Raw genomic sequence first — 22,418 nt, 5'->3', positions numbered from 1 at the left:
TGTATATCTCTACATTGTGGGCTACCGCATGGGTGCGGGGAGAGGGAGGGAAGGAATACAAGGCACGTTATTAATCGCCGTCTTTTTTCGGCTGTGGCTCTTGTTGTGGTTGCTGTTTTCTGTATGTGTGTGTGTTTTCCTTCTAAGGCAGTTTTTCACATGACGAGTTTAACCCGATAAAGTCGTGCAACCACAACCACTACCACCCACAAAAAAATGAAAGGGAGAAGTGCTGGACGCAGACATTGTTGTAGAGGAGAAAGATTACCGCACGAGAGCGCATGCAACATGGTGAGTCTAGCGTGAAGGTCGGTGTTGATATCGTACCTTCTCTCTTACCCTTTTCCCACCCCACCTCACCTTCTGAGCTTTTGCGTAGTCGCAACTGATAGCAACACTCAGGATTCTGCCTCGATTGCAAGGATTTGCCCTCTCTCGCTCCTTCTGCGTACACTCAGCAGCCTTCAGAGTATATAGGACAGTAGCATACTACGAGAGCCGCTCACGCGTCACTGCAACTCTTCCTCTCCCTCCTTCTCTCTACGCGCATGCGTTGCTCTCCCTCACGCTTCCGTGGCGGAAAAACGGAATCATCGTGCGCGTACGCAGTTAGAACGACGCTGTCCTAGCATGGTCTGTTCTCTGTTTCGTCAGAGGGCAATATGTCGCTAGCGCACAAAATCTTCGCCACGCTGAAGGCGAGTGGGGATGGCACTTTCCCCAGTCCTGCAGCGCCGACGTCAGGTCAGTCGGAAACAGCCACGACCACGTCAGCGTCTCCGTCAGGCTCGTGGAATGAGCGCTTCTACCACATTGCGGTGCAAGGGTGCTGTCACGGAGAGCTTGACCGCATCTACGACTCCTGCAGCGAGCACGAGCGACAAACTGGCAAGCGGATCGACGTGCTGCTCTGCTGCGGTGACTTCCAGGCCGTGCGGACGGCCAGAGACATGGACAGCATGGCAGTGCCGGACAAGTACAAGGTACTCGGTGACTTCCACAAGTATTATGCCGACGTGTCGGGCGCGTTCACCGGGCACAAGGCGCAAACATTAGCACCGTATTTGACCATCTTTGTAGGCGGCAACCACGAGAACTCTGACCTCCTGGCGCAGGAGAGCTACGGTGGCTTTGTGGCGCCGAACGTCTTCTATCTAGGTCATTCCTCTGTCGTCACCGTGGACAACTGTCTCACCATCGCAGGGCTTAGCGGCATCTTCAAGGATCCAGACTACGATCGCCCGTATCCACCCCGGCCGTACGCTGTGAACCCAGTGGCCAAAAAGTCCGCCTATCACGTGCGGCGGATCGAGGTCGCGAAGCTGCACGCCTACCTGCGCGCCACCCAGAAAATACGCAGCAACAGCACAATTGAGGCGACCAAGACAACCTCAGCCACGTCGCCCGCGGCGTCGCCGCCGATGGTCGATCTCTTTCTCTCCCACGACTGGCCCGTTGGCATCACCGGCTACGGCGACGAGGCGCAGCTGCTGCGCTTCAAGCCGTACTTCAAGGATGACATCCGCCGCCACGCCCTGGGAAACCCGTACACCATGCGCCTGCTGCAGGAGGCAAAGGCACCCTACTGGTTTGCCGCGCACCTTCACTGCTACTTCGAAGCCACCGTCGAGCATCCAAGCGCGGGCGCAACGGAGACGATGGCAGCGACAGCGGCGGCATCCACAAAGTTTGTGGCCCTGGACAAATGTGCGAAGGGACACGGGTTTCTCACCTTCATCGACCTCCCACGTGTGCGTCGAGGCGGCGTGCGAGCCGCACCGCCGTCGGAAAGCCATCCACATGGCACGGCTACTGTGCTGGGTACCTCGCGTATTCGACGGGATCCGGTGTGGCTAGAGGTGCTTCGTGTCTCTCACCAGTTTGTTGCAGCGAACCGCACTGTCGAGGCAGGACTTGGCGGCGGCGGCTTCGATGTGGACGAGGCCGTAAAGGAGGTCGTTGCAAGTTACCGGAGTGCCACGAGGCCCTCTGCTGCCGCGCTTCTCGCGCCGACAACAGAGACGCTGCTGGCGGCACTACAACTTTCTCCGGCACTTCCCCTTCAGCAGATGGCGCCTGCAGCCGCATCGCCGGAGTCTCCCACGAAAGGGGCTGACGGGAGGGCGTCCCCATCGGCGACCAGGCGCGACGAAACCGTTTGGCAGAATCGAAACAGCACCCGATGTATTGGTGGTAGTCTTCAGCCACACCACCCACGAGCACGCACAGAGGCGACGAGAGCGTCTTCTGTCTCCACAGCGGCACCTAAGTCAAGCACTCCGCTGTGGTATACTGCAGGCACACAGCCCTTGCAGCAACCGCCAACGAGCGCGCTGCGCATCTTCGAGGATGTGGGACCAACAGGCTGCTCCTCAGCCCCGTCCTCGACATCAGGTATGGTAGCTGGTCACGTCTCGTCCTCGTTTGCTTGTACCGATGGCGACGGCGGCGCACCACCGCGGGAACCGGCAGCAACAACGCTGAGCTGGTTCGAAGACACAACGCAGCAGCAGCAGCAGCAGTCGTGACGACTGGTGGATGCAGGTGTGTGTGTGTGTGTGTGGCGCTTCCTGACCTGTTCCCGCCCTCACCCACCCCCTTCAACCAGAGCAATGTGGTTGTGTTTACTATCGCCCTTCTTTTTGTCTTTGCTCGCTGCAGGCGGAGATGTGTACTCAGAGGGGGGAAAGCTTAGGACGGCGCATTGCCGTCGTGGCCAACTTCTGCACAGCCGCACCCCGTCCCAACCCGCCAGTGTGCCGAGAGCAGGTAGATGGAATGGACGGCCCACCAAGACAAGGGAGAACAAAAAAACGTTGAACGCACCCATACGACGGACCAAGAGAGAGCCTGTTAAACAGAATAAAAGGCATGGGGGCGCACGTGGTCGTCACACGTATGGATACTACAGGTGTCACATGCGATGTTGGCGGAAGGAGGGTAGGAGGAGGTCTTCCCCTTTCCCCACCCCATCTCCCTCCTGGTTTACTTGCTACATGTCTGCGTGTGTGTGAGTTAAAGGGCATGGGCAGGCACGTGATACGTCTTCTGCGATGACGCACCTCCCTCGCTTAGCCGCTCCCCCTTCCCTCCTCCCAAATACGCTCTCTCCCCTTCTCTCATCTCCGTTTCCTGCATCTCCGCGTGGTATGCGCCTGCCCACGCACATGCACATACGCACATACTCCACTCTACGTGGTCATGGGGGAGGTGGTGATACAGCGGTGTACGAAAAAATAAAATAAAAACCTTCGACCAGCAGAAGGTGAACAAGAGCCAGCGGTTGAATTTGTGTGACCCCTTGCGCCCCCCCCTCTCTTCCCTCTCGCACATCTCTCTCCTTTTGGAAACGCAAACACAGACGGCACACAGACAGACAGGGAAAGAGGCTGGTGGCGCGTCAGTGCAACGAAAGAAACTACAACAGGCACACCACAGCAACACAAAAATAGGGCAAAAGGCGGCATACACCATTTTGTTTCGAGCTCGTTTTCTTTTCCTCGTCTTCTGTGCTGTTGTGCGGCTGCTGCTGAACGATCTCCTCCGAATACGCTGGATCTCAGCGTGTGTGCGTGTGCGTTCTTTTTTCGAGGGGTCTCTCTCTTTTCGCTCACACATTACACACAAGCCTCTGACGCTCTCCCTCTGCGCTTTCAGCAGTAGCGCGGCGGAGAGGGTCCGTGTAACATTGCTGCACTGCTTCGACTCGCTCACACCTCCGCATACGCTCACGAGCGTGTGTACAGGCACACGCGTACCCTCGACTCTCTCGCCCCCACCCCTTTTATTTTTTTTGTCTCTCACTCCTTCTCTTTTTCTTTTTCTTGTCCTATTAAAAGCCAAAGAAGAAAGGGGTGAGAGGCAGCACATCAAAAAGTAAGAGAAGAGGGACAAGTAGGAGCCTCAGCACATACATACACACGCACATACGCACGGGTCTACACGTCTGGCTGCCTCTGTGCATGGGGGCGTGTACACTGCCAACAACCTCCCCCGCTCCTTCTCTCTTTGCCTCGTGTTTCCGTCGCTGGCCTTCCCCTCCGCATTTTTCCTCGTCGCAAGCAAGCTCGCATACACCTATACGTTGGCACACAAACACACTCCCTCCCTCCTCTCTCTACCAGGTGTGAGCTGCGTCGTCTCTGTGCCCTTTCTCTTTTTGCCTCTGTTCCTCCTTGCCCTTTCGAAACGACAGCCTACATACACACAGGTATATATATATATATATATAACCACACCTCTTGTACTCTGTCTCTCTCTCTCGCTTTCTGGGTGCCCTCTCCTTTTTTCTTCGTCCTTTCGCTGGTGTGTGTGTGTGTGTGTGTGTGTGTGCGCATACCAGTGCCTTCGTCGCTCCTTCCTCCTCCCCCCCTCCTCCCCTTCCTCTCTCGTTTGCCATTGCTACTACTACTACCACTACCGCGACCATTACTACTGTATCTTTTGGTTTCGTTTTCTTTCGCCCCTCCCTACGCTTTCTTTGCTCGCTGCGCTTGCCTTCTCTCTCCTTCCTCTCTCTCTCAGTCTGTGTGCGTGTGTGTGTGTGTGTTTCCTGTATGTATCTTCTTTGAACTGTTCGCTCTCGTCGGCGTTGGTGTTCCGCCTTGTCCGTTGCTTCTTGGTCTCGTCTTTTTTTTTTCTTGGGGGGTAAGGGTTCCTGGAAAGGCTGCGTCAAAACCCTCGGCTTGACTCGATCTCCGCTCCCTCGCCTTCATCTCTCCCATTTCACCGGCGCCTCCACTTTATGCCTTTCTAGGCTCGCTCGCTCCCTCGCGAAACGCTCTCAGCCTCGTCGGTATTTCCCACTCACCCATCCTCCCTCACAACAACACAAAAAAAAGGCCAAAGCCTCAAGCACATATCCCTCGTCGGTGTTCGGCAAAGGTCCTCCTTTTTCGTCTGTGTGTGTGTGTACACAGCGCGCTAAACATCTCTCTCCTCCTCCGACTATAAGCGAATACAGACGTACTCGCGCACAGACAGGCACGCATCGCTTGTCCGTCTGTCTGTGAGTGCGTGTGTGTGTGCAAAAAGACGTTGAGCAACAGTGGAACCACGAAAAAAAAAACTGAAGAGCGCTAGCCATGGACGGCGTTGATGCGGCGCTGCACCGCAGCAGTGCCGGGCAACCCTCCTCGCCAATCGAGTTCAACGCCGACAGCGTGTACGCGCGTCACTTCACTGGAGGCGCAAGCATGAATGGCAGCAGCAACCTTAGTGCCAATGTGTCGCGGCTGATGACCTCGCCGCGGCCGCCTGCACCTCCTCATGCGACAGCATCTTCGATAGCTGCCGTTGAGGAGCCCACGCTGCACGACGCAGCCAACGCACATGCCGGAATGATTCCAGGTATTGCGTCAGAGGAGGGGGAGCTAGATCAGTTCGATATTGTTCTTCAGCAGGACGCGGCAGCTAGCAGTGGTAATACACAAGTGCCCTTCCGGAACCGCAGCCCGTCCAACACCGGAACACACTCGCCATCTGGGGCCACCCCACCTTTGGCTGTCGGCGGCTACGCAGCCAGCACCGGCAGCAGCGGTCTTGTTGTCTCCTCGACCGCCCACTACAGTGGCGGTGCAGGAAGCAATCAGCGCTGCAGTCCTAGTGTCCTGTTCCAGGGCGCCGCGAGGCGCCTGCCTTCTGTGGCTGGTGCGTGTCAAGCATCCGCCATCACCCAAGATAGAGACCAATGTGCTCGACTGATCCACCAGATGGCGTCTGCGTGCCGCGGCGAGCTGCACTTGCACGGGTACAGCGGCAGTGCTGGTGGCAGCACGACGTCCGTAGCCTCCCCCGGCGGAGATCCACGAGCGACAAGCTCGCCAGCTGCACAGCAGCCCTCCACCGCATCCGCTGCGGCTGCTGTTTCCGGGCTCGATCCGCACATCTTTGAAGAGGAGCTGAGCCTGCTCACTGGCATCATACTGGAAGCAAACATGGCCCACAACCCGCAGTGGCAACCTCAGTTTGCACACCGCAGTAACCATCATGCCAGCAGCAACAGCAACGGCGGCTACATCTCTCCACCACACGGTATGCTGAGAGCCTCGCCGCGCAGCGGTGGTGGCGGAGCCCAATCCCTAGCAACAGCGCCAGCGGCGGCAACGGTGACCACGGCAGCAAGTCTGCTCGGCGCAAGTGCCGGCGTGGCTGCCCGCTCCCACTCACGTGGATCTCCTGCCGGCGGTGTGCCCGGGGCACATCTCGCGTCGAACTACTTGACGAGCGTCACCGCCAGCAACATCAACAACGACGGCCGCTCAACGATCGACACCGAAGTGAGCGACTCGCTGTGCCGCATCTCCCATCTCGGCGGCGTCGGCTCGAACTACCACATGTACATGATGGAGCATGGTGTCCGCCCCATGAACCCCTGTCAAGGTGCCGCTCCGCTGTCGGGTGCCACGGGCGGAGGCGTTCGGAGCATCTCTCAACTGCAGCAGCATCAGCAGGCATGGACGGCGCTCATGCACGAAAGTGTTAGCAATCCAGGTCACCTCGATCGTGCTGCGATTGCCAGCCTTACTGGTCAAGCCTCTCGGCGGCCGAGTGGCAGCGCGGCACGTAGCACCAGCGCCACCGTCAAACACCCTCGTGCGGTAAAGCCGGAGGTGAGCAGCGACGGCGGCCGCATCCGTGGCCCACGCAGTCGCACAGGCAAGAACGTGGCACCCAGCAACCACTCCGCTTTCTCCGAGTGCTCCGGCGGCGAAACACGCAGCTGCCGCTCCACCCTCACTGGCGCGCACCGCGTGCTCTCCTCCTCGGCGAACGCAACGACCAACACATCCTTGTCCAGCAGCGTCTTCCACCAGATCCAGGTAGACCACGGGATGTCCATGAACGGTGGTAACGGCCGCACCAACAACGCATAAAAAGGTCCAGCGTGCGTGCCCCTCCCCATGTCCCCGGTCTACCCGCCTCCCCGCCCCGCCCATTACCACTTGCGTGTGCGCACATGCACGCCCGTCTTATACACCGTAGAAGAGGAGACGGTGAAAGAGAGAGGGAAGCGACAACGTTTGAAGAAGAAGCGACGGGTGGCGGCGAATATGAAGCGCTAGACGGTAATAAAAAGGCCTGGCGAAGACGCAAACGGCGTCATCCGCTACCAGCAGAGAGACAGAGGAAGAGTGGGGCGCACGCGAGGCGCAGAAGAGAAATACAAGGGTAGCGACGACGGAGCGGTAGACTGTACGGCATGAGTGTCTGCCGCGAAGAAGGATGGATGGGCAACAGCCCAACGGAGGAGAGAGCACGAAAAGAAGTGCGCCCCCCGCCACACACACACCTTTTTCACTTCGTTACGATCTTGGATGTGTTCTTTCGCGAAAACTCTGCGCCTGCGTCTGCGTGTGTGCTTGACTGAGCGGAAGCGGGCAGTGGAAAAAGGTTAACGTGCGACTCAGTGCGCGTGCCGGAGAGAGGGAAGTGGGGGGAAGGAATGCTTCAAACCCTACTTTTATTGACGTTGTTTCGTCTCTTTTGTTGTTGTTGCGCCTGCGGTTATGAGGTCGCTCCGCCCAACACCACCCTCCCCTTCCCCTCCCCTGCTCACAACCCCCTCCATCCCACCCCTCATTTCGCTCCCCCACTCGCCCGTCGCCTGTTTTTCCCCCTCTCCCATGGGAGCCTTCTTGTCCCGTGTCTTGCCCTTTTCTCGCTCTCTCACCCCCCCTCCTCCCCTTTTTCCCATCTTCCTCAGCTCTCCCAGTACGATACACACATTCCCCCCCCCCTCTCTTCTCGGTGCGCTGACTCACTCCCCTCCCCTCCTCTCTCTCCTAAGCATGCAATCGCTATCTTTCTCGTCCGGTCTCCCTAGCTCCTTCCCTCTCTACAGACACGCATCTACGGCGGAACTGCCTGTCGTCATGTGTGCTGGAGAAGGAGAGGGCAGAAGGGTAGCAAAGAAATGAGCGGCAAGGTGTGGATGTTGACAGAGAGGTGGAAAACATTTCGTTTAAGGTGCTTCAGTGGAGCCGATAGAGCCCCAGGGCATAGTCGGGCTGGACGGGCGGATACGGCCGGAAGGTTGAGCTATAGACTGTAGTTGTAGAAGAGGCGATAAGGGCGCAAGACGTTTCTCTCTTTTGCGCACGTATGTATGGGTGTGCGTTTGTGTGCCCCCCCCTGCGCTGTGTGCAGGCCACCCTGCTCCCGTCCTCGGCTATGTCCTCCTCCTCCTCCTCTCTTTTGCTGCATGGTCGTACCAGTGTGCATGTGCGTGTTCTTTTTATATTTGCTTCACTGTAGCGCCCATCTGTGTATGTCGCTCATGTGTGCGCGTCTCTGTTCGTTGGTGAGTCAGAGAGGGAGAGGGCAGCCCGATGCGTAGCGCCCTTCCCCTCTTTTTCTTTCTCTCTTCTGCGCTTCTCCCCGAGCAGTGTTGTGCTGGTGAAGGGGGGAGAGGTGGGGGGTGGGTGGTTTTGCCACGGCGATGGCACCGGCCTCCCCCCCATCGTTTGCACCCGTGATGAGGTGCGAACACACTCTCCCGACTTGTGTCTTTGGTGGGTTGGGTTCTTTGTGCGCTCTTTGTGTTGTTGTTGCTCTTGTTTTCTTCATGTTCGGAAATCATGTTCGCCGTTCATCGGCCTCCGTTTTGTTTTTCTTCCTTCATCACCGCCGCCATCATCGCCTTCTCTGCCACTCACCCTTCCTCTACTGCCCCTTCCTTCTCATTCTGCATGTCCTTTGGTTGCGTGTTTGGGGGGAGGGGGTGTCCGGATGGCTCTGCCCCTCCTCCCTCCTCCTGTCCTTCTCTCTTTCCCTTTTACCGTTTCTCGGTGGATGTATGTGTCTGTGAACTCCCTCCCTTTGTTGTTAACGCGTGCAGCCGACTTACTCATACGCCTCGACTTGTCGCACATGCGAGGGACGGCAAATGAGAGAGAGACACGCACACGCGTGAGTACGTACACGAACGCCCCTCAATGTGTGAGTGTGGGGTGTATGTGTACATATATAAGCTGGCACGCGTGCGAACACCAGAGAAGGTACAAGGGGCGAAGAGGGAGGGACGGACGGACGGAGAGAGGGGGAAAGCGGGCGTACGTAGTACACAACTGAAAAGAAAACGTTCCCTACACACACACACGCATACACATACACATACACACAATATATATATATATATTACCTGCATACACACCTACGTGGGCGCGTCGTCACCGCATTCGGTTCTTTACCGAGACGACAAAACGAACAGAAAAAGAAGGCCGAGAGAAGGAGAAGTGAAAAGGCGTCGTTTGTTTTCTCCTTCTTGCCTCTCCCCCTCCTCCTCCTCCTCCTCTCCTCTCCTCTTTGTGGGCGTGGCTGTTATCACCTTCGCTTCTCTCTCCTCCCCGTCGTCAAAGTAGGGGGAGGGCAGTCTACTCGTTGTTCTTCGTGAGCTCCTTGCTTGTCTGCCTCTCTTCATCTGGATCTCGTGCGTGTGCATGTGTGCGTGTGTGTATGTCTGTGTGAGCGTGTGACTTTTACCTTCCGATGTTCCTTCATCTCCGCTTTCCCGATCTCCCCCACTGCCATCCCCATCTCCACCACCCCTCCACACACATACATGCACGCATACACACCACCACGATATCTACTCCCCCCTCCTCCCTCTGGATTTATGCAGCGCCTCATGTCTGCCTGTACATGTATGTGTTATCTAACCCCGCGCAACAGGGGGGAGACGTATTTCTTTTTTGGTGCTGTTGTGCTGTGGTTCGTATTGTGCTTTCGTCTGTTTATATGTGTGGGTGGGTGTGTCACTGGCGAGCAGACGGACTGTGCGAGTTTCTGGCTATATGGGTGCGTGTGCTTCGTTTCTGCCTGCAGCGTCGGCTTCTTCTTCGCTTGTGTGGCTGTGTGTGTGTGTTTGTGTGTGTGTGTGTTTGTGTGTGTACGGACCGCCCACCTACTCCTCCCCCCCTCCGCTCCCCTCTCACCCACCGCGTTTTTTTGTTGTGGCTTTGCCCTCAGTACTTCTGTCCTAATGTCAATGCGACCTGCGTGTCTCCCTCGCTCTTGTCGTCACTGGGGCTGGAATGTTTCTGTTGTGTGGTGTGTGTGTGTTTCTGTGTGTGGGTGTTTACCTTTTCGTCCTTCCGCCGTCTTCTCCCCCTGTTCTGCTCGACCCACGCGCCTCCCCCCTCCCTCGTCCTTTTAACGGTCACCACACCTCCATCACAGTCGGCACAACACGCACGCACACTCTCGGCTCTCTACTCTCCATTACTTCTCTGTTGGTCCTCCCTCCCCTCCACCTTCTTTCTCGGTTCCTCTTGTCTCACTCGATCCCGCTCTCTCTCTCTCTCGGCCCCATCTCTGTGAGCTCTTCTCCCGTTGTTCTACTCTTTAGCCTGTGCGTGCGGGTGCGTTTTCCTTTGTGTTTGCTCTTCTCGTGTCTTCCTCTTTGGTGAGCGTGGTACTCGTCCCGTCGATGAGTATGCCGTTGTCTCTATGGTGTTCCTGTTTATTATGACTATTCGCTTGAAGTGTTTTGCCGGTCTTCCTCCTCCCTCCCTCCCCGCCTCTCCTCACGCCTCGCCCTTCCTCCCCTCGGCTGCCGCTGCCGCTGTGTGGCGGTGACGTAGTGATGGGCAACTGCTTCGGTGTATTTTGTGTATGTAGAGCGGTGGATGCCGCGCGGTACCGTTTTTTTCGTCTTCGTTTTTGGTTCATCCCTTTTCCATCTACGTGTATTTGACTTCGGTTACTCTTGCTTGTGTGTGCGTCTGCCGGCGTGTGTCTGTGTGTCTGTGTGTAGACCCTTCCCTTCTGATTTCTCTTCTCCGATGCTTTGTTCACCTCTTCTCTGATGAGCAACGAAACGCCTTGATGGCCTCCTCTATGGCGTCGCGGTGCCCTTATGCACTACACCCCTGTGCATGCGTGACGATTGCCCGTGCACGCCTTGCGTGGCGCCTAGCAACCTCTTTCACTCCCCTCCCCCTCCTCCTCCTCCTCCAGGCCCCCGCCGACCTGCGCGGCGTGGTCTGGTTTTTGGTGATGAGTGTTGCCTGAGAGGACATCGTGAAGCGCGGACCGCGGAAACGGGAAGGAGAGAAAGAGAGGGAGAAGCAGCGGCTGCGCTCGCGGACAAGCAAGCGCCGAGGCGCATTCTTTGCTCAATGTCTGTGCTACAAAAGGCGCACGCGCAATCGTGCTAGGCCCCTCCTCATCTTCCCCCTCCCCCACCCCACCCGCCCACCCTTGGGGCCCAACTTGCCCCTCCTTGCTTCTATTGGCGTTGCTCGCGTGTGGCTGTGTGCCTGCGCACCACACCAAAGCACAAGTCCACACGCACATATTTTCTCACCATACCGCCATACATGCACAGTTGCGTATCTCTCGCCTTCTCTATCGCGTACACCTGCTCTCTACACAAGCTAGGGAGGAAAGCAGCGTGTCCAGCGCACATACAAAACCCCAGTGTGCACGCGAAGGGGTCTCCAGTGGCATCGCTCGCCTCTGCTGTCGCCGCCCTCAATCGCCATCACCCCGCCAAGTTGAAGGAGAAGCATTGGCCAACACGTTTGCATCAAGAGCAGTAACCATGTCGGCTCTAGCAAAGAAGATGATGGAAAAGTACGGGTGGAAGGAAGGCGAGGGACTTGGCAAGGAGCGCTCCGGCATTAAGTCTTACGTGAAGGTGGCTCGCCGCGACCCTCACATCGCCACCGGCCTTGGCCACGCCGCTGACCCTGCGCAGGGCGGCAGCTTGGCTTCGACGCACGCCGTCGAACTCGACGCCATCTACAGCCAGCTCCACAAAGAGACGAGGAAGCGACAGCGGCAGTCGAACAAGGCGCGCGTAGACCAAGGTGATACCTCTGAAGATGAGGTAGACAATGGGGGCGAGTTGAGTGACGTGAGCTCCACTAGCAGCGGTGCCAGCAGCAGTAGCAGCGCGGACAGAAAGGCCGAAGGAAAGATGGCAGTCGCGGCTCGTGCCGCAGTGAAGCGGCAGCACCGCACACCATCGTCTTCCCCCTCGAACAGTGGCAACGACGGTGATGATCGTACGGACAGCAAGCGGTCGAAGGGCGAGCACATCGGCGATGTCACTCGTATGTCCGACAAGGAGCTCTTCCAGCGCTGCGGTGGGGTACGCCTCGGCCGTGCAGGTCGCCATCGCCTCTTCGATGGGAAGCTGAAGCGCATACAGGACTCCAGCTAAGTGAAGCAAGCAAAAGAAGAGGGGCGAGCAGGGGAGGGTCTTCCCGCTCAAGCCTATCCGCGGCGGCTAGACGGTGTCATGTGTGTCTCTGGGAATGGGGGCGTGCGTAAGCAGAAGTGAAGTACGCACGACCGCCTCCTCCGCCGTGGCTGTCCCCTCGCTGCCGCCCCAATGATCCCCACGAAGTAGTCAACCGCTTTTTTTTGTCTTGCTCTAACTCGACTAATCGGCCTCCTGTCGCCCGTGCACCTATGTGTGGAAAGGACATGGGGATGAGCCGGGGAGCGGCACCGCATGCGTCACATGCGCTAGCGTACGTGCTGCACAGCCCGTCCTAGTTCTCCCCCTCCCCGCCTCGCCTCGTCCGCCACCTCTTCCCTTTCTTCTCCTACCTGTGCGGCATGTCGGGCTCACCTCACCAATGAAAAACACACACGAGAAATGGTGCAGAAGGAGCGCTACGGTGATGGAGGAATGATGAGCTTACGCTCTTGCCTCGTCCTTGCTCTGAAACTCACTCTCTCGTTCCTCGATAGTATGTTTGCAGCACGTTGCAGATGAAGTCGCAGATCGCACGTCATCTGCCTCCCCTCCCCTCCCCCCGCTCCCCAATCCTCCCGCCCCTCGCATGTGAGAGGTGTCTCTATCCTGTCTGCGCCCTTCAGCATTCCTCACTCAGTTCGAAGGATCAGAGGGACACGCAGGGTGCACATGCCACACCCTTGGAGCGTGCTGCTGTGGATACGTGCACACTATTCTGCCCCCTCCCGGCCTCCCACTCCCTTCCTCAGGCAGTTCACGCCGCCAGGGCAAACGAAAAAGGAGGAGAAAGGGGTGCGAGGAGGGAGGAAGGGAGGGGGGGCGCTGTTCCTTCCACATATATAGCACATGCCTCTTTCTCTTTTTTTTTAACAACCATCGACACACGGTCTCCCCCTCTCTGCCTCACCCACACACACGTGGCAACGCCTTTTGCTGTGATGGTGGTGGTCGCCTCACCTCTTTGCTTTTTTTTTTCGCTCCCCAGTACACGCGTACACATGTGGAACAAAACTGCGTGCCGGCGCTGGTTAGCGCGCTCGCCGCTTCGTCTTCGCGGAACCGCCAGTGCCGGTGGTGAGGATAAGCGAACCTCGAATGCTTGTGGCAGTGCCTCCCCAGGGCGAGGAGCAGTGAGCGCATCTCATCTTGCAACGGAGGGCACTCGCACGAGTGTGGCACCGTCTGCGCCTCCAGCGGTGGCCTCGGCAGCGCCGTCATCAACTCTCTCGACCCTCACGCACGCTGTCGATCAGCTTCGCGAGTTCACACGGCGCACCCAGCACACGCTACGCACACAGGAGGAAACGATCCGGTTGATGCAGCAGGAGCTGTTGCTCCTGACACGGCGTGTGGCGCAGCTGGAGAGCACTGCGGACGGCTTGCACGGGAAGCTCAACGAGGTGCATCGTTCTATAGGGGAAGTGGTGCTGGGCCAGCGAAACACCGACCTGCTTGTGCAGCAGATGGAACGGCGGCATCTCGCCGGGCCTGCCAGCACAGAAGCGGCGACAGGTAGTGGTAGGGGAGAGGGTGTTGCTCAATCAACGGCGGCGCCTCTCTCCGATACATGCGCCTCGCCCACTGCAAGCCATGACGGTGGTGCCTCCCTTGCAGCTGCGGCACACGCGGCTACAACAGTCGCGCCTGCCGCTTTGCCATCAAGCGCACAACTAGCCGAGCAGGTAAGCATTCTGCAAGCGCGGCTAGATCAGCTCACCACCAACATCTTCGCCGCTGATCGCCTTGGCGCCGTCGTCGATCGCATGGCAGCATCCGGAATCGACAAGGAGAAAGTCGCAGCAAGTGTTCTGCCTTCAGAGAGCCCGTCGAGTCGTGCTAGTCTGCTCCAGCGGCTGCAGCGGCGGTACGCGCTCGGCACCTTCACGGATGCAGCTGGCGTCACTCGCCTTTCGAGCCAGGTCGTTCGGGTGCACAACGTACCTCTGAACATGGGTGCCATGGAGGTGCGAGAGCTTTGTGTTCAGCACGTCTGCACGGGGAAGAACGCCGATGAGCTGGTGAGCTGTATGGTGCACCGCAGCACCGATAGCATACCTGCCGTAGCAGCAGTAGCTGGCCACGCACGCCATCCAGTGCAGGAAGGCGTGGACTCACCCACCGACGCGGCAGCTCCTCGATACTTGTCAAGAAAGGCGACGTCCAAGACTTCTTCCTCGTCCCTTGCCTCCGCAGACGCCGCCGCGCTGGGTGATCTTCCTCGCGGTGACACGGTGGCTGCAATCCGCCCAAACACGAAGACCCTTGAGGTGGTGTTCACCTCGGCCGCCGCCGCGGTGCGGGCCCTGCAGGTGCTGAACGGGATGTACCTGCGTCCGACGCTACACGGAACACCTCTGCCGCTGGTTGTTGAGCCGGTGGTGTCGGCGGATGTGCTGGCGGCGCTGAAGGCGTGGGAAGAAGAAGCTGCCGCAGCGTCGCAACACCTCACAAAGTAGGAGAGTTCTAAGCATTCCTTTCCCCTCCCCGCCCCCTCTGCCGCTGAGGCAGAGGCAACGGTGCGTGGGCCTGGGGCGCGACACGATAGTCAAGTCCACCTCAATCGGCCGGTCAGTTGAACGGCTTGTGCGGTTACCTTATGCTTCTTGCTAATTACAGTGGTGTGCATGTTTGATGCAGCATACGGTGCGTATGGTGTTCGATGTCTGTCACGGCGTTCTCTCTGACTGTATCGTGGCTCTCCCAGAGTACGCTGTCACATGCACCCATTAAATGTGGCGGCAGCTTGAAACGCCCTAAAGAAGGAAAACAAGAAGCGTGCCTTCCCTCCCCCCGCCCCCCACCCCTCCACACACATACACACACATACTCTCCCGTGAATAAAGAGCGAAGTGAAATGTGAAGGTTTCCATCTCACGCGTCCGCCTCGGTCCATGGAGCGGCCCATGTGGAAAAGGACGAGAAGAGGGCGAGAGAGCAATGTGACTTAGATGACGCTGAGAGGTCTATCTCTGTGCTTGAGGGTGGGCCGCCTGCCGCCGCCGCCACTCGCCCTCCCCCCGTCCTCTCCCTTTCCTGCTCCGCACTCCTGTCACTCCCATCACTCTCCACCGCGTTTCGACCATCCCCCTTCTATGGCATTTTCTCGTGGACATTAACAACAAAAATAATAATAACGACAGTACTGTATCTGCCCCGCACGCACACACACACACATATATATATATAACACCCCTCTTACTCAGGAGCTACCACCCCCGTCAGCTGTTGTTGTTTTTTTTCGTTGTTGCCAGAATCTTCATTGCTCTTGTCGCTCTCTTCATCACATAGACCTGCGCAAAAGACGTACTGGTCTGGCGGTCAGCGCCTACACACGCGTCCCACGCTCAGTTGCTCAGTTTATCTTTACGCGGTGCTGCGTTCACTACCCCTGTCTCTCTCCGTTTGTGTGCGTACGCGCGCGTGGCGTTTTTTTTTCTTTCGTGATTGTTCAAGAGAGGCGGGTGTGTGTCGTAGTGGTGGTGGTGGGTAATGATGAGAGGCTGCCTCCGTGCATCTCTCCCTCCCTCCTACTCCGTGATACATCTCCGACTACTTCTTCTCCCCAGCCCCTTGTACGCAGACGCGCTCCTGCACGCGCGATAACCGACGTCTTAGTGCACCCTCAAGCACACACTCACAGACGCACACATCTTTCTCCACTGCGTCACCGATCCTCTCACCGTAAGTGAGTCCGCTGGGCTCGCCCCACCTTACACACACACACACACGACTCTCCCTCTGTATTCTCGATGGGCAAGAAGGACCAGGCCGCCGCGGCGGAGAACATTAAGGTGCTCGTCCGATGCCGTCCTTTCAGCGAGAAGGAAAATGCGATGGGTCACAAGAGCTGCGTCGACCTTGACATGGTGCAGAACACCGTGACCGTGAAGAGCATCATTGGCGAGCCCGATCGCTGGACCTTTGACGCGGTGATCAACAACAGCTTCTCCCAGGAGGACATCTTCACCCAGTTCATTATGCCACTGACGGAGTCCGTGCTCGGCGGCTTCAACGCAACAGTATTCGCCTACGGCCAGTCCGGCTCCGGTAAGACACACACAATGACGGGTGTGATGGGAAACAGCACGCTGGAGGGTGTGATCCCCCGGTGCGTCAAGCACATTTTCGACTCTGTACAGAAGATGAGAGACGAGGCGCCGAGCACGACCGTCAGCATGTACGTGTCCTTCATGGAGCTGTACAATGGTAAGGTGCGCGACCTGCTAGCGAAGCAGCAGGTGTCACTGGATATCCGCGAAAACAAGGATCACACCTTTTTTGTGAAAGGCGCCGTTGTGGCGCAGGTCAAGTTCCCTGAGGATGTTATCCGGCACCTGGAGGAGGGCACAGACCGTCGCCGCGTCGCGTCCACGGAGCTGAACGCCGATAGCAGCCGCTCGCACTCCGTTTTCTCGCTCATTCTGGAGTGCACCGAGACCCTCGAAGACGGCAGCACCCGCGCCGTGTCGAGCAAGCTGAACCTGGTGGATCTTGCCGGCTCGGAGCGCCAGGGCAAGACTGGCGCCTCGGGTGACACGCTGAAAGAGGGGTGCAACATCAACCTCTCGCTGAGCGCGCTCGGCACCGTCATCGACACCATTGTCAAGGGCGGCGCCCACGTGCCGTTCCGCAGCAGCCCTCTGACGATGCTGCTGAAGGACTCGCTTGGTGGAAACAGCAAGACCGTCATGTTTGCGAATATCAACCCCAGCGAGCGCAACATGTCGGAGACGGTGTCGACGCTGCGCTTTGCGGACCGCGCCAAGCAGATCAAGAACAAGCCGGTTGTGAACATGGACTCGAAGGATCAGAAGATCGCAGAACTGACGGAAATAGTGAAGGAGCTGCGCGAGAAACTGGCCAAGTACGAGAACGAGGGCACGGCGGGGCTGGAGGAGGAGGTGGTGCAGCTACAAGAGAAGATAGGTCAACTGGAGGTGCAGCTGGACAACGCCACAAAGAGCCGCGAAGCGGATTTGGTCGACTACGAGACGGCGAAGGCCACTCTTGCCGCGGAGCGGCAGACCCTTAACACCCGCCTCCTCTCCATGGAGGACGAGATTAGCCAGCTGCAGAATCAACTGCAGATCTCGGAGAGCAGCGGGGCGGCAATGCAGTCTCAGCTGAACGAAGTGTGGACGCTGTGCTACAACTACTTCCTGACGCCGACAGAGAAGGCGGCGCAGACGCTGGAGCAGCTGCAGGTCACTCGGACATTCGAGGAGATACTGCGAAACGCCAAGAAGAAGGCGGAAGGAGGCGGTGAGTCGTCCCTGCAGGAGAAGATCCAGTCGCTGACGGCGGACCTCAAGGCGTCCCAGGCAGAGCACATGGCAACCAAGAAGGAGCTCAAGACCAGCAAGGCGCAGCTGGAGCGGCACCTGGCGGAGGTGAAGGAGGAGCTGGCCGAGTGGAAGAGAGCCTCGGTCGCGCCCGGCAGTAGCATCGGCGATGGTCAAGTTGCGGTGGCAATGGGGCAGCAGCAGGACTACACAATGCAGGAGGAGAAGCTGCTGGCAGCGATTAAGCTCGACGACAACGGCGCCGCAGCGATCAAGCTTTTACGCGAGGAAAACGAGAAGCTGCGACGCCAGCTGATGGCGGCAGCGTCCGCTCTGCCTCGCTCGACCGCGGCGGTGGCTGCGCCCCAGCAAAAGTCGGCCTCCATCTCAAAGAACGCGGCGGCGGACTCAGCGGTGCCGCTGGAGCTGCAGTCGTCCACAAGTGCGGCGGCTCAGAACGCCGCAGCGATTAGCAGTCTTCAGGCGGAGCTTGAGGAGGCGAAGGCCAAGGTGGAGCACGTGACTGCTTCTCGCGAGTCTCTCTACGCGGAGCTGGAGGCTCAACGCACGGAGCTCGCCAAGTTGGAGTCCACCGTGGCGCAGCACGACCGACAGCTCGCCAAAGTGCAGCAGGAGTACGAGGCGAAGCTGGCAGCTGCCACCCACTCAGAGGACGAGGTGACGCGGCTGGAAACCCGCCTGCGCGAGCGCTCTGACCAACTAGAGCAGGTGCGCGCATTGCTGGAGAAGCAGAAAGCCATCATCATAAAGAACAACGAGAAGGCAGAGTATTTCCAGATCTCTGTGCGGGAAAAGACGGAGGCCCTCGTGGCACTGGAACAGCAGTTCCGCGAGCAGCTGGAGAACAAGGATGCGCAGATGCAGCAGCTCATCAATAAGCGCGTCGCCGAGTTTTCTGAGCAGCGAAGCGCTGAACTGAATGAAAAGTCGCTCCGTCAGAAGAAGCTAAAGAAGAAGGTCCATAAGCTGCAGGAGGAGCTGAACAAGTGGGAAGAGCGGTTCGACATGAAGGTGTGCGAGTGCGAGGACCTCCGCAAAGCTCTGGAGGAGAAGAAGGTGGAGCAGATGCGCCTGCTGCGCCGCATCGAGCTCTCCGATGACGAGGCTGAGGCCTTGGAGCAGAAGGAGCAAATCCAGAACGCCCTCGAGCGCGCAAAGCAGGAGCGCCGTCGCAAGGACGATCTCTTCGCCATGGGTGAGGTGCGCAGCGCCAAGTCCGTTGTGAGGCGTAGCACGACAGATCCCTCAGACGACGCCGAGTGCTCGTAGCAAGACACGAACGCATACGTGCATTCATACGCAGTCGTCGCCCTTCCTCTCCGCCCCTCCCCTCTCTTTGCCGAAGATCTCTGCATCTCCCGCTGCATCCGCAAATGATGTTCTCTACTTTTTGTGTGTCCGCGTGTGCTTATGTGCGTGTGTGTGTGTGTGTGTGTCCGCGTGTGTTTATGTGCGTGTGTGTGTCCGCGTGTGTTTATGTGCGTGTGTGTGTCCTTCCGCTTTGACCCTCCCCGCGTAATATCGCTGCCCCTTCTCCAACGTCCCTTCCTGATCCGTTGATCAAACCTTTTCCCTTTTCCTTCGTGCGCGTATGTGTAGTACCCCCACCCCCACCCACCCACACACACACTCACTCACTGACTCACTCACACACCACCACCACGACTCCTCCCCTTTCTCATTATGTTTCAAATCTCTGCACAAACGCTTCTGCTTGTCCTGCTCCTTCTCTCGTCTCCAGCACGGCTTCATGCCCATGTCGGTGGCATGCGCGTGCTCGCGCGTGCGCCAAGGTGTTCTCCTCCGCGGCCCTCGAGCGCGAAGGCCTCGGTACTTTGTCCGTCCTCACTTCCCGCCCCCCCTCCTCCTCCTCCTCCTCCTCACCTTTTCGTCTTAGTATGCATCGCTTTCTCATGTACACAGAGATCCTCGTACGCAAACACACACCGCTGTGCTGCGCCGCCGGGTGGGAGGAAGGGAGGAAAAGGGGCATGTGATGTATTTCTCGCGTTGTCTGTGAACGATGGTGGAGGACGGCATCCTTTTTACTTAACTTTGGGCCCCTTCCACCAACGCACCAAGCCACGCGCCATTCAAAGAAAGCGATACCATATGTATATATACATGCATATATATAACGTCTTCTCCGGCTGCCATGCTCCTCCGTAACTCTTCCCCGTTCTTTTTGTTCGGTTTCGATCCTGTTCTCTTACGTCCGATGAGAGGTCTGTGGGGGAGGGGGAAAGGGGGGGGCTCGAGTGGCCGCGAGGAGGGGAGACACGCGCCAGGAGACTTCACACTTGAGAAAAAAGCATAAGAAACTTTACAAGAAAGCTTCCCCTCTGTCTCTCTTTCCATGCAGCCTTATCTTCTTGTTGATCTGCTCCTTCGTTTCTTATTCTGCTGGAACCGCCGGTGAGGGTCAGGGGGGAACGATTGTGCAACCGACGCACACACGCACACGCACACTCGCCGATACGCATAGTCCTCTGTGACTCTCTCTCGCTTTACTTTCTTACAGCTCGTTGTGAGTCGATCTACGTTGTATCTGTGCGTGAGCGAAAGAAAAGAAGGGGATGGTGTAGGACACTGAGGTCTGATCCCTTCTTAGTTTGTTTGGTCTTTGTGGATGTGGCGCGCTTGTTTTACATCAGGGCCTCCCTCTCCTCTGCCGTGCCTGTGGGTGTGTATGATGGATGTACCTCAACCCCGAGCGGGTCTCTTCGTTTCTCTCCCCTCCCTTCTGTGCATAAGTCTCTTACCTCCACCACCGCCAGCGACAGCAGCCGCCCCTCTGCCTCCACGCCCCAGAGTTTTTTCTCTCTTGTGTTTTCCCTGTTTTCCGATTTTCGCTTTTTTCACCATGTATCATTCTGCCTGTCTGTCTGTGTGCTAGTTATTCCCTCCTGCCCCTTCCCCTGTCTCCTCCCTTACTCCCTCTTCTACGCTGGCGTCTCCCCTCATGTTGCCAGCTGCTACGACCGCCACCACCCGACACCCGCACGCCCTTCGTGCTGTGTGAAGGTAGAACTGAATGCCTTCCCCCCTTCCCAGCACCATCTTGTTTATGGGATGTATCGCGTGTGGTGGCGGGGTCGGTAAACCGCTTGCAGGGATTCAAATCGCCTCAGCACGGTACGCGCACAGAGGGGGAGAGAAAGCGTGGAACGAGGAAACGAGGGAGCGTGACTGATGTGAAATGTCGTGGAGTGTGCAGACCTCTGATTGTTCAGCGGAGTTGCGTGCGGAACGACAAAAAAAAATTATGGTTGGTGCCGTTGTTGTTCTTGAACTTTTTTTTCTTTTTCACCCCCTGGCGAAGAAAATGAAGAGCGAAAGGGATGCGCAGGAGAAGAGCACCAAAGGTAGAGACGGGTAGAGGGGCAAGAAATGTAATATGTTGTCAACGGATGGCACACACACACATCACCGCCTCTCCCCATCTCTGCACCTCTTTGTCTCTCTCCTGTCTCCTCTCTCCCCCACCTTCGCCGCACACCGTCATTTCACCTCCCGTGTTTTCGTGTCGTCCTCGATGTTTGGTTGTTGCTGTCGCGATGGTTGCTCTTCGTCTCTTGTGGTTTTGTGCTTGATTTCCCCCGTGCACACCCGTCTCCCTCTCCCGCGCCATTATTTCCTTTCATATGTATAAAGTGTATGTGTATATCGTTTTTTTTTTTCGGGGGATGAATGGGGGTGGGCAGTGGAGCGAGAAGGATCGACGCTCTCGTTGCTGTTGCTCGTTGCTGACTTCTCTTTTCGCGCTCCTGTTTCTTCTCTCTCCCTTGTATATGTAATCTGTTTGTCTGCATCTGCACGTGAGAGTCTGTGTCTGTGTGTGTGTGTGTGTTGGCGCGCCTTCTTCGCTGTGGATGGAGAATGCTGCTGCTGTCCCGCCCACCGCATCCGCCTCGCTGCTGTGAATTTTGTAATGCTGCTTTGTGCTTTTCTTTGTTGTGCCTTTGCGCGGGCATGCGTGGGTGGGTGAGTGGGCGGCGAGTGGAATGAGTGGACGAAAGGTGACGTTGCCGTCACCACCAACACCACCACGACCACCACCTCCTGTCGCATCCTCGCTGCCTTCACGTCTTTCATACATGTTTGCTCTATTATTTTGATTTCGTGTCTCCTCTTTCTCTCCTCAATTCCTGGACAGGAGGGAAGGGGAGAAGTCGAGGAGGGAGGGAGGACGAGGACGATACAAAGGACGCATGTGTGCACACCATTCTCTCTCTTGCCTTGTATGTGCCTGTGTGCTCATGCATTGTCCACTGATGTGCTGCATCGCGGCAACGTCGCCGAATCTAAAAAAAAAAAGAACATGTGCAGAAAAGGTAAGAAGGGAAACGATGAGACTTCCTCATGATGGTGTGGTATGGTCGGAAGACGCGGCCGCAGCGGCCGCGCTCACGTATTCGCCGAGAAAAAGATGGCGTGCAAGGTGAGCCGAGACAATTTGTGAGAAAGCACAGGATTGGTAGCGGCTGGACTCCACGAGATGCAAGAAAAAAAAACGGAGGGCGCGCCTACCCTCACCCCGATCTCGTGCCCGTGCTCCTCCTCTCGCTCTTACTCTCTGCACTTGTTTCTCACGCCATCGTTGCACGTGACTGCTGATGGCGGAAAAAAGTGGCGCTTACAACGCTGCCGTCAAAGGGGTAACTCCTCCTTCCCTCTCTCTCTCTCTGCAGCTTGCGTCCAGCCGCTCAGTCCCTCTGCAATGCCTTCACAAACAAACACACACATACACACGTCAGGGGAAGGGAAGGTCACGCAGTCATACACGCTTGTGTGTGTGTGTGTGTGTGTGTGTGTGTGGTACCACAGCTGCTGTCTCATCATCATCGCTCCCGCTTTCACATTCTTCCTCTCTCTTTCTCCGCTCCGACCCTTTGTGCTTCTTC

General features: G+C 57.5%; 5 protein-coding genes across 5 annotated transcripts; all 5 read left to right on the top strand.

Moving 5' to 3' along the window:
- Nucleotides 1–662: 662 nt before the first annotated feature.
- On the top strand, nucleotides 663–2,528 carry LINJ_17_0930 (conserved hypothetical protein; the record flags this gene model as incomplete). The annotated part of the gene is made up of 1 exon (XM_001464715.1): nucleotides 663–2,528. One exon carries the CDS (start codon nucleotides 663–665, stop codon nucleotides 2,526–2,528), a length of 1,866 nt encoding a protein of 621 aa, XP_001464752.1.
- A 2,709-nt stretch (nucleotides 2,529–5,237) lies between these two features.
- Nucleotides 5,238–6,875, top strand: LINJ_17_0920 (conserved hypothetical protein; the record flags this gene model as incomplete). The annotated part of the gene is made up of 1 exon (XM_001464714.1): nucleotides 5,238–6,875. The coding sequence occupies one exon, from the start codon at nucleotides 5,238–5,240 to the stop codon at nucleotides 6,873–6,875; it is 1,638 nt and encodes a 545-aa protein (XP_001464751.1).
- Nucleotides 6,876–11,545: 4,670 nt separating this feature from the next.
- Nucleotides 11,546–12,169, top strand: LINJ_17_0910 (conserved hypothetical protein; the record flags this gene model as incomplete). The annotated part of the gene is made up of 1 exon (XM_001464713.1): nucleotides 11,546–12,169. One exon carries the CDS (start codon nucleotides 11,546–11,548, stop codon nucleotides 12,167–12,169), a length of 624 nt encoding a protein of 207 aa, XP_001464750.1.
- Nucleotides 12,170–12,726: 557 nt separating this feature from the next.
- Nucleotides 12,727–14,667, top strand: LINJ_17_0900 (conserved hypothetical protein; the record flags this gene model as incomplete). The annotated part of the gene is made up of 1 exon (XM_001464712.1): nucleotides 12,727–14,667. One exon carries the CDS (start codon nucleotides 12,727–12,729, stop codon nucleotides 14,665–14,667), a length of 1,941 nt encoding a protein of 646 aa, XP_001464749.1.
- Nucleotides 14,668–15,960: 1,293 nt separating this feature from the next.
- Nucleotides 15,961–18,783, top strand: LINJ_17_0890 (putative OSM3-like kinesin; the record flags this gene model as incomplete). Its single annotated transcript, XM_001464711.1, has 1 exon — nucleotides 15,961–18,783. One exon carries the CDS (start codon nucleotides 15,961–15,963, stop codon nucleotides 18,781–18,783), a length of 2,823 nt encoding a protein of 940 aa, XP_001464748.1.
- Nucleotides 18,784–22,418: the final 3,635 nt, after the last annotated feature.

This window comes from Leishmania infantum, chromosome 17, assembly GCF_000002875.2.
Source record: "Leishmania infantum JPCM5 genome chromosome 17".
In the NCBI taxonomy this organism is placed as follows: Eukaryota; Euglenozoa; class Kinetoplastea; order Trypanosomatida; family Trypanosomatidae; genus Leishmania; species Leishmania infantum.
This window is presented reverse-complemented; position numbering and strand designations above follow the sequence as displayed.